General features: G+C 48.5%; 3 protein-coding genes across 4 annotated transcripts; 2 read left to right on the top strand and 1 right to left on the bottom strand.

Moving 5' to 3' along the window:
• Window positions 1-245: 245 nt before the first annotated feature.
• On the top strand, window positions 246-4,553 carry LOC125552997 (F-box protein At4g35930). Of its 2 annotated transcripts, none has more exons than XM_048716731.1 (5): window positions 246-580; window positions 2,800-3,224; window positions 3,308-3,382; window positions 3,781-3,890; window positions 3,982-4,553. In XM_048716731.1, exons 2-5 carry the CDS (start codon window positions 2,877-2,879, stop codon window positions 4,247-4,249), a joined length of 801 nt encoding a protein of 266 aa, XP_048572688.1. In that variant the 5' UTR covers window positions 246-580; window positions 2,800-2,876; the 3' UTR covers window positions 4,250-4,553. The 2 variants fall into 2 exon arrangements, with proteins under 2 accessions (XP_048572688.1, XP_048572679.1); XM_048716722.1 differs by having other exon boundaries at window positions 3,979-4,553.
• A 1,052-nt stretch (window positions 4,554-5,605) lies between these two features.
• Window positions 5,606-7,264, bottom strand: LOC125552988 (GDSL esterase/lipase EXL3-like). Its single transcript, XM_048716711.1, has 3 exons — window positions 6,779-7,264; window positions 6,548-6,678; window positions 5,606-6,456 (listed from the first exon to the last, which is right to left on the bottom strand). The coding sequence occupies exons 1-3, from the start codon at window positions 7,083-7,085 to the stop codon at window positions 5,776-5,778; spliced, it is 1,119 nt and encodes a 372-aa protein (XP_048572668.1). The 5' UTR covers window positions 7,086-7,264; the 3' UTR covers window positions 5,606-5,775.
• Window positions 7,265-7,428: 164 nt separating this feature from the next.
• Window positions 7,429-8,716, top strand: LOC125552977 (UPF0434 protein CCNA_00107). Its single transcript, XM_048716705.1, has 3 exons — window positions 7,429-7,606; window positions 7,691-7,745; window positions 8,445-8,716. Exons 1-3 carry the CDS (start codon window positions 7,506-7,508, stop codon window positions 8,547-8,549), a joined length of 261 nt encoding a protein of 86 aa, XP_048572662.1. The 5' UTR covers window positions 7,429-7,505; the 3' UTR covers window positions 8,550-8,716.
• Window positions 8,717-9,914: the final 1,198 nt, after the last annotated feature.

Here is a 9,914-nt window from a genome sequence, read left to right as displayed (position 1 = left end):
CGCTTCCCGTGCCCACTCGAGCGATAACGCCGTCCGCTCTACCATGCTCCTCCTACCAGCCGACGGCTATAGGGCCGACGGCGTCGTTGGGATCCTCCCTCCGCACCGCACGTACGCCTGGATGGTCCGCCTGAATTTCTACTCCACTCTGTAGACACGAGCAGGTGGGGCCCGCTCACGGAATCAGTTTCCTGTAGAGAGAAAATGTTTAACAAACCCTCTGGCAGGGACGGGGCCCCTCCGAGGCGCATTGGCGCCAAACGCCGACGAAATTTTTCGGTTTTCCCTCCCTATCGTTTTCTCCGTTCGTACAAATGCTTTCCCCCCTTTCCTTTCTCTCTCCTCTCCTTTCACCCATCCATTCCACACGTCCATCCACCAGGATTCAGGAGAGAGAGAGAGATTGACGGGAGAGAGAGAGAGAGATTGCGGAGAGGAGAGAGAGATTCTGCTGGTTCTCGCTGCCCGGCGGTTCGGCGGCTGTGATTCGGTTGCTCGCGTCTATTGCAGAAAGAGAGTTGAATCCAGCAAAGCCTATGGGAGCTGGCTCCTGAGCCGCGGCGGCAGGCGGGTGTATCTGGTAAAGACCAATTCTTTTTACTTCTTCCTTTCCATGCGTCTTCTTGCTTCTATACTACTGATTCGGGTCGAATTTTCTCGGCGACCTCGTCCTGCCTTCCTACACGAACCCAATCGAATCGAATCGGGATAGGACCGGGGCTTCTAGGTTTACCGTACCAAGGGATGAATCTGGCTGCCCATACATGTGCTTGCGTCCATCCTTACTACTGTAGTTTGTATTATCACTTACTACTGTTCAATGGAGATCTTCAATAGGAGTACTCTCTTGTGACTGATTACCCATAGATGTTAGAAAGGGGACATTGCAGAGCGCTAGCCCTTCTTAACCCCTCCTCTGCGATTACCCATAGACACTACTCTCTTGTGACTGATTACCCATATATGCTATGCTAGTACAATGAATTGATACCCACTACTACTACGGTTCCTTTGTGCATTGCTCTCTCAGGTTGTTGCTAAGGGGACTGTTAATGTAGTCAATCATGACCCATACCTCTCTGAATGTCGTTAATCATGACCCATATCTGTTTTAATGTGGTTAATCACGACTCGTAATAATGGCCTCTCCAGCTAGTCGGCTTTCAGCGACCATGCCACTATTTGTTTACTAGTACAAAATTAGACAACCTAATATTAGCACATTAACAACACAATAATTATAGCACCCTTCTATGGCCCTGTCGCATGTGCTAACCTCCCCTTTATATGTTCAGTTTTATACTAGTGCGGTAGTGCCATTCATGGCATCCTTTAGATAAACAAAGGAAGCCGTCTTTGTTTTCTTGCAACATATACTAATGCTAATTCTACATATGCCACTGCCTACTTTCTGTAATTGAAAAATGCCTTTGCAAAAAAAAGAAAACTTACGGACAAAGCCACTGCAAAAAGGGCTAATTCGATATATGCCACTGCCATAATGGCATTTATCAAAGTACCCAAGTGTTGACCATGGAAATGTTTTTGTAAGTTTTTTTTGCAGTCATATTTTTGGATACGCGAAATTGGCAGTGGTATGTATAGAATAAACCCATAATAAAATAGTTACATCCATTGATTAAGATAGTTGATCAATAGTGTCCAGTTCTGTCTTAAAATAGTAAATTTGATATCAAGGTTTGGGCGGAGACGTGGGGAACACAACACGGGTGCAAATTAGCATGACATCACCAGGCAGGTTATGCATTGGGAAAAGAGTACAATTACTGGGTCTAGACCCTATCGCGAGGGGCCTGATCAAACTGCCAGTTCATGTTCAACCAAATCCCAAGACAAATTCAACAGGCAGGGAGGTGTGCACACTTACTGACTGAAACAGAAAATCCTCACTCTAAACGGTAAACACCTAAACCAAACATGGGAACGTCACATGAACGAAATTAAAAGTTCACAACAACTTAGACCCTTTACAGTAGGAAAAATAGCATCGAAAGTTTGGTTTTTGAAATGAGGATTCTGGGTGTGGCTGTACTTCCGTTTGTATACGTTACTCTTTCTATACCTGCCAAATCTTACGGACAGAGCATAGGACAAGTCTTTCTACACCTGCCAAATCTTACCGACAGAGCATAGGACAAGCCTTTCTATACCTGCCAGCTGTGCATTGTGTAGCTGCTGTTAGCCTACCCACTGTTTTTATCTCGCTTTCCTTTCCTAATGATTGTTTGACCGGTGTAGACACATGTCGGCTGCTTGTGGTGCGCACACGTACCTACCATGCCACAAAGTCATTTTCATTACCGTTTAATGCACTCTAGAACCTGAAGTTACATTTGTATCACTATGTATTGCAATTTTGTTCAGTTATCCTGATCTTAGGCTGCATAAACTAATTATCAGCTTCTTCAATGGAGAACAGAGAACTGTTATACTTGCTTAGTTACCAAATAACAAATGAATACATTTGAATAGTTGGTATGAGCTTATTTGGTGGCAATGTGCTCACCTTCCCATTATTTTCCCATATAACTATCTCATTGTCCTGCTTCTGACCCAATCTAGGAGATGCGGAGGCCGCCGCTTGTTGTTTGTCTAGCATAGGATATTATGTTGCAGTTTCCTTTCTTACATCCTAGCTCTACCTGACGTTAGAGTATTTTTTGTACCAACTGGCAAGATAGCAAAGCTTTTGATGTTCATAATGAGTTTAGTTCTCCTGTTATATTATCTTTGTTGTTGCTGTACTCCTTTCTTAATTTGTGCTCCCTCTTATTGAAGCTGGGAGATGAAACTGGAAGATAAGCAAGGTTTTGCATTATCTGCCGTTCCAAATTTTCTTGCTAGTAGTAGACATCATGGGGTCTGGATCAGTGACTCTGAAGCAAAAGAAACGAGTGAAACATACAAAGAACAAGTACTTGAAGCCTGGTGCCCTGGCTCAGATTCGTTATAGTAGGAGCACAAGCAGGGATATAGGGAAGAAACGGATTCTGTTAAATGTGGAGAAGGATGATGAGCTGGAGATATCACCACATGCCGAGGTTGTGTTTGAAAGCAGTACACCAATTATGTCTCCAGCAAGACTCAGTTTTGAGACATTTAGTGGCATCAAGGGACAGTTGTTGCCAACAACTCCAAAGACTCCTCAAGCAACTGAATGCGATGGGCATTCAAGGCTTGAGTCACTTCCACTTGATCTGCTGGTATAGAATCGAAACTACTTCTTGTTAACTCCAATGTGCATTGTATTTGTATCACATCTGACTACCATTGTTTTATTGAAAAGATCAAGATCGTCTGTTACTTGCACCATGACCAGCTGAAGGCTGTTTTCCACGTTTCATCAAGGATCCGGAAGGCAGTAAGTATCATCTTTTGTACATAGTTTATTAGTCCAGTTACTAAGTGTTTTTCCTTTTGCACTTTCAATACCCTTGTCAAACTTAGTTCTCACTAGAATCATGAACCAAATGATGTTTTGGTAACAGTAGGTGAGACCTATGAGCATACATAACACGCTACATTTCTTATTTTATTTTTACATTGGTGTATGGTATCCATGTAACCTGCATAGTAACTACCTACCATGGTATCTGACATGGCAGAAAGTCTGCTTTTCCATTGCTTAATTAGTTAATTACATAGGATTCCAAATCTTTCTGTAGCGTGCCTAGTCATTTCTATACTTGTTAATTGGTCCAGTGTTTTGGATGTTTGGTATCCCCTCAGTCTGGTGCTCATGTTGGTCATGTGAACTAGGTGGAACTGGCAAGGCAGTACCATTTCAACTACACCACTCCAGATCGCAGCAGGCAGGAACTGCTCCAAAACAAGACCCCTCTCCGGAGTGAGCATTGGCCTTTCACGAGGTTAGTCATATCTATCATGATTACCCTCAAAAACATTTAATTTGCTTGAATGAAGCTCTAATCTGTTTGAAAACCACTTAATTTTCAGCAGAATAGATGGCAAAGATGTGAGGGTGGCCACCCCTCGAACCCCAAAGGCTCCAAAACACGGCCCTCGGCCATCACATTTCAAGCTGCTCGATGTGAAGCCGATCACAGCCGTTCTTTTCCCAGATTCGTTGCCTTCAAAAAAGCGCCGTCTGCGGCGTCTGATGCCGCCAGGATTGCCAAGGCCTGTACCCAAGGCCGCAGCTTCTCCCAGAGTTTTGCTATACGAGGAAGAGCTTTGCGAAGCGGTGGCGCAGAATAAGCTCCTATGAAGCCCCAAACGAAGTGGTCTGGTTGCGATGGATTGACATCGCTTCTCATGCCTCATCTCATAATGTATATACAGTGTTTATCATTCATGTCATGTCTCTGGGTATGCTTTGTTTCTTCTTTTTGCCTGGTGGCACCTGTGTGTCATCTTGGATAATCATGGTCAGATTAGGCAGTTTTAGGTTAGTCATTAGCCTGTCATACTCTCCTGCTCATAAGGACCAAAGTCTGCTTTATTCCCTGGTTTGTATATACTATAGTAGCGGTTGAATATCTTGGAAGGATAATAGTGTTTTGGCTTCAAAATTGGTGTCTGCTTATCAGGATTCTGGAGACACTGCAAATTCGTACTTGTTCATTTTTTTAGAAAAGGAGGATGGCCTTTGCATATAGGAGATGCATGCGGCCATTTTATTAATTATTCTCAAGGACCTTACAAAGTAGTACTGTCTGAATCCGCCATCTTGGCAACATCTGCCGTTACACCAATCCATATGATGAAGGGGTGCAAGCTGGGTCAAATACTCAGACCTCTCGCCTAAGCCTAACATCTAAAGTCGGAGGCTCCGACCGAGCCACATACTGGGTCCGGGTCACAAACCGGTTCGACGCACTCACATGTGTCGTCGCCGTCATCTTCCACTGGTCCATCTTCAGAGCAGATTGATGTGCCAACCTTGGCAGGTACCTCCGCCATCGACGCCACTATGACGCCAAACGACGACCTCCACCTACGCGAGTCCATCTCCAAGCAACGGACATAGATCCATGCTGGGACAGGGCCGCACCACCGCTGTCGCCCACCACCCACAAGCGCCACCTAGCCCCAAGGTTCCCAAAGCGGTGCCTTCAAGAAGGGAACGACGCCGTGAGCGCCGTCGCCGCCCAACAAAGTTAGGGCTTTCGTCCGGGAGATCTAGAGGAAGGAGAAGTGAGGGGATCAGTCCATACCGACGCCTCCAAGGAGGGGAACGACGCCCTCAGGCGTCGCCGTCGACGCGGCCGGCCATGGCCGACTAGGGATTTCGCCCGAACTAGATCCCCGCCACCAGCAGCGCCTCCTGTACAGAACCGGCGACCCTAGGAAGCACGGTCCGACGAGGATGACCTGCACGCCAAACAGGGGAGGAGGGGAGGCACCAGATCGCGTGCACCGGCCATCGCAGAAACCACTGCTGACCGCCAATGACCACCGGATCCCGCCGCCCGCGCGGCCGGGACGCCAGATCCACCACCCGCACGGCTGCTAGCCGGCCGTGCCTTGCCAATGGAGCCGCCGCTCCAGATCCGGAGTTCCCCACGCAGAGGCAGGGCAACCGAGGCCCCGCCGCCACCATCCTTGGCGCCCCGGGCTTGTCCGGCGGCTGCCTCAGGCGGCGGCGAGGAAGGGAAGAGGAGGAGGGGCGGCTAGGGAGGAGGAGGGAGGGCCTAGGGGTGGGAGGGAGGAGGAGGAGGGGCGGCTATCAAAAATTCGTACTTGTCCATACATACATGGATATAGAGATTGTAAAGTTTGATGATGCTGAATCTACCACAGGCCGTAGCGGTTGATGATCTGCGCCATGAGGAGGTTGTAGCCCGTCTCGGTGAGATGGTAGGTGTCCCAGAAGAGGAACTTGGTCGGGTCGCTGCAGGCGTGCGCCGTGTACCTGTTGCAGGTGAGCGTCACCTCGAACAGCCCGGTGCCGCAGCAGCCGCGGTCGGACACCTGGAAGCCGTAGGCGGCCGGGCGCTGGATCATGTCCAGCAGCGGCGTGTAGAGGTCGATGTACTTGAGCACCGACCCCGGGAGCAGCGCCGTGCCGTTGAGCCGCCGGAGCTCCTTCTCCAGCGCCGCGTTGTACAGCACGGCCGCCTGGTTGTACAGGGACACGCACCCCCTCTCCTCGCCGCCGGCGTTGGTCCGCTGCGACGGCACGCACCCGATGGGCGGGGCGCCGGCGATGCTCACCCGCCGCGCGCCCAGCCCGTGCAGCTTCTGGATGAAGGCCGAGGCGCACTGCACGATGAACTGGATGTAGGACTCGAGGTCGTAGTCTCGCCGGAGCGGCGTCGTGAAGTAGGTGTTGGCCAGGTCGTCGGTGCCGGTCACCACCAGGTACAGGCTCGTCGAGACGATGTCGGCGGCTCGCTGCGCGCTGGCGATGCGGCTGAGCTTACCCTTGTACTCCTTGAACAGCTCCAGCTGGTCGTCCATGCTCAGAACCGACTGATGAAATGCCATGGCAATGTAAATCAGCAAGGCAACTAATGGGCTTTCAAGTCGAGTGTTCGATCTTGGAAGTGCGAGCAGCGCTCACCACGATCTTGGCCGTGAGGGGATCGAAGCCGCAGCCACCGGAGGCGAAGCTGACGCCGGTGAGGAGGTCCGAGTCGCTGAGCTCCGTGCCGAGGTACGCTGGCACGTACTGCTTCAGGCCCATCCGGGTGGCTGGATCAAATGCAAACCATCAGTTTCTGTGCCATGCATACATGAACCGAGTAGCTAGAGAGAGTCGTCAATGGAGTGCCTGCCATGCATATACCCATACCGAGGATGTCGCCGACGATCTTGCCGTTGCTGAACCTGCCGGTGGCGTTGTGGGCGGGGAAGTCCTGGCCGTAGGGAGCGAAGTCGCATCGCACCGCCGTGGTGAGGCCGTTGTTGTTGCCCGGGTCCACGATGGAGTCCCCGAACAGGATCAGCGCCGGCGGCCGCGTCTGGCTCGAGCCCGGCTGGGAAGCGGCAGTGCAGCAGGAGGGACGCGCAAGCATCAATGCCACGACTGCTGTGACGATGAGAATGAGGCGGCGCGTTGCTCCTCCGGCTCCGGGCGTGCATTCGCTGGCCATGGCCATGCCTGCTCCGGTGTTGGTGCTGATCTCTGATCAGCTCACTCACACCACACGCCTACCGCTGCTCTGTCCGATCGATGCTTCTCTTGTAGCCAGAGCGCATTGTAGTTATAGATAGAGAGACATTCAATCTCATCTTAACTTGTGTAATTCCCTCCCCATTTCTTGCAAGATTGAGACTCCAAATTCACAAGTTTTGGCCACCTCGGTTAATGCAATTTTGTTGTTTCGTCAAGCGAGGTGACACACGTCCGTGTGAGCATTGTCTTCGTTTTTTTAGCGGAATCTTGGAATGGAAATTTTCGTGCCTACCCCAACCGTTCGCCACCTTCTAGAGATGGGCTGGGTTGTCTGAGCCGAGCGGATGGGGCAGGTTGGGCTTTCAAAGTTTTGACCGGCCCGATCCACAACCCTGACAGGACGATGAGGCGGACCACGGCGTTGCTGCTGCGCCACGTCGGCGGCGGGATCCCGCAGGCGCTCGCCGACATGCTCGTCTGCCCCCTGTCCAAGAAGCCTCTCAGGTAGCCAAGCCAGGCAATATCTGGGCCCTCCTACTTCCACACTACTCCCTTTGATTGATCTCGTCTCTTTCCTTTGCCCACCAGGTACTGCGACGCCAGCGGCTCTCTGGTCAGCGACGCCGTCGGCATGTCCTTCCCGGTGAGTTCCGGTGTCCCCTCCCGCTCCTCTATGTGCCGCGCTTGTTGAATGCTTGGGCCTGCAACCCTCTGGTGGTTTTAGCCGGTATATTGCATGCTTGCGGCTTACCTGTTTGCTGTATTGCCTCGGCGAAAATGGAAACACATTCATCATGTGCAAAACGAAAAGGGGGCCGATTTCCTAGCATCGCTACTTAATGGCACCATGAAATCCGCAGTGGAGACTCAATTCAGGAAGTAGCTAGTGATAACTAGTCTTCACACAGCATGTCTTTGTGATTATCGAGAATTTGACTGTTTGATGAAGTTTTTGAGCATGAGAGAGGATCATGTTACTAGAAAGTACTACTGGTGTTAGCATGCTGGGATCAGCGCGTGTGCAGTGGCGTGTGGGACAGACTCACATACTAGAGAGAGAAGGTGAGAGGAGAAAATGATTAAAGTGCACATATAATGGCTAACAACCAACTGATTTGATGTTCTAAAACGGGGATATTTTACGTCAACTTTGAACTTTTAGGATAAACATGTTCCTATGGAATTTCAGGATCTCAATTTATTGCTTCCTGTAGCATTTCATCAATTTCTTGCGGCATCTCTGGCATGCTTACACCACTCATTGTGAACAGCATCGCTGGCATTTCCACTCATCATTTCTGCTTAGCAGTTAGCCCTGATTTCATCCTGACATTAACTGCAGATAGTAGATGGAATTCCTTGTCTCCTTCCGAAAGACGGCAAGTTGCTCGAGGACCACCAGAGGGAATCAGGACATGAAACCAGCCCTAGGGATTCCTCTGATTGAATCCACGTTGTTGTACAAGCCGGCAACATCGTTCTGTATTTAAAAAGTAATCGAGATGGAAGCAAGAGTATGTGCTGTCCTCAAACTGTTTCTTGTCGCCGTAAATCATTCTCACGTTGATTTGTACTGACTATTTTGCACAATGGAAATAAAATTATTACATGGTATTGCTCTTAGCCGTAATTTATTTCGGCTTCATGTTTCTCTTTGCTGCTGTACCTGTAGAGTGAACCTTGCGTACTACTCCCTTCGTCACATAATATAAGAGTGTTTTTGACACTACAATAGTGTAAAAAACGGAGAATAGTGTTTTGGCTCTCGGCCTCCATGGAAGTCGTTTTTTTTAATTCAAAATTTTGGTTTAAAAGAAATCTGAAAAAATTTGTACAAGTAAACAAGGATATGAGGCGTATGTGTGTAAAGTTTCAGGATGAAATGCGTTGAAATGCGACCTTGAAATGCGACCTGTACAAAAAAGACAAATTCATGGTCTTGAAGGATGAATTGTATCATGTATTAAAAAGCCTCCGATTTGTCTTTTTTGCACCGCCCTCATTTCAAAGTATTTCGTTCTGAAAATTTACACACTTGTGCACTATGCCTTCATCTATCTCTGTATTTGTTTTCAGAATTTTTTAAAATAAAATATGAATTTTCATGAATTTTGAATTTTGCATTTGAAGGCCTCCATGGAGCTCGGCCTCCAAAAGCAATTTCCGGTAAAAAATGCTCTTATATTATGGGACGGAGGGAGTAAATCAGAAAAACCCTAGAATCCGGATGTCAATGTTAGACTATGCTTTGGTCTACTGTTGGACTTGGTGTTACCGGTCAAAGCTGGTCGTACGCTTCACCCACCCACCGCCCTTGCATGGCGCATGCAAGGCTGTTAGCCACACTCTATCTTCCCATCGATCTAGGATCGATTGTTAGGCCCTCTTTGATTTGCAGGATTTTCAAAACACGGGAATAGGGAAAATACAGGATTTGAGTGGCATGTCCACTTGAATCCTATAGGATTAGCATAGAGTGTTTGATGCTACAGGAAAAACAAAGGAATTGAAAAAAGAGGTTGGAGTGGATGCTAGATTTCCAATGAAATGGTAGTACACTTGATTCCATAGGAAAAATTCCTATAGGATTCAATCCTATGAATCAAACGACAAACGTAGGAAAAAATCCTAAGGATTCTGACCCTCCAAAAGTCTCATGAAATTTCTTTGAATCAAAGGAGCCCTTAGTCTGTTTACGTGCGTGTGTATCTCTCTTCCTCTCTCTCATGTACTCTATTATATATTACCCTACTGTGGGTGAATACGAGTGTGTGATGCATTGTAACCCCTAGTTTATCTTCTATCATGGTAT

The sequence above is a fragment of the Triticum urartu genome, chromosome 1 (assembly GCF_003073215.2).
Source record: "Triticum urartu cultivar G1812 chromosome 1, Tu2.1, whole genome shotgun sequence".
NCBI lineage: Eukaryota > Viridiplantae > Streptophyta > Magnoliopsida > Poales > Poaceae > Triticum > Triticum urartu.
The sequence above is the reverse complement of the archived record's forward strand: the minus strand, read 5'-3'. Positions and strand labels throughout refer to the sequence as shown.

Excerpts from the sequence above, each read along its gene's own strand:
- LOC125552997 (XM_048716722.1), top strand. The coding sequence starts at position 2,877 with ATGGGGTCTGGATCAGTGACTCTGAAGCAAAAGAAACGAGTGAAACAT. Across the intron at positions 3,225-3,307 it reads CACTTCCACTTGATCTGCTG|ATCAAGATCGTCTGTTACTT; the intron begins GTATAGAATCGA and ends TTTATTGAAAAG. Across the intron at positions 3,383-3,780 it reads CATCAAGGATCCGGAAGGCA|GTGGAACTGGCAAGGCAGTA; the intron begins GTAAGTATCATC and ends CATGTGAACTAG.
- LOC125552988 (XM_048716711.1), bottom strand. The coding sequence starts at position 7,085 with ATGGCCATGGCCAGCGAATGCACGCCCGGAGCCGGAGGAGCAACGCGC. Across the intron at positions 6,679-6,778 it reads GATCGTCGGCGACATCCTCG|CCACCCGGATGGGCCTGAAG; the intron begins GTATGGGTATAT and ends CATTTGATCCAG. Across the intron at positions 6,457-6,547 it reads CCCTCACGGCCAAGATCGTG|TCGGTTCTGAGCATGGACGA; the intron begins GTGAGCGCTGCT and ends GCATTTCATCAG.
- LOC125552977 (XM_048716705.1), top strand. The coding sequence starts at position 7,506 with ATGAGGCGGACCACGGCGTTGCTGCTGCGCCACGTCGGCGGCGGGATC. Across the intron at positions 7,607-7,690 it reads CTGTCCAAGAAGCCTCTCAG|GTACTGCGACGCCAGCGGCT; the intron begins GTAGCCAAGCCA and ends TTTGCCCACCAG. Across the intron at positions 7,746-8,444 it reads CCGTCGGCATGTCCTTCCCG|ATAGTAGATGGAATTCCTTG; the intron begins GTGAGTTCCGGT and ends CATTAACTGCAG.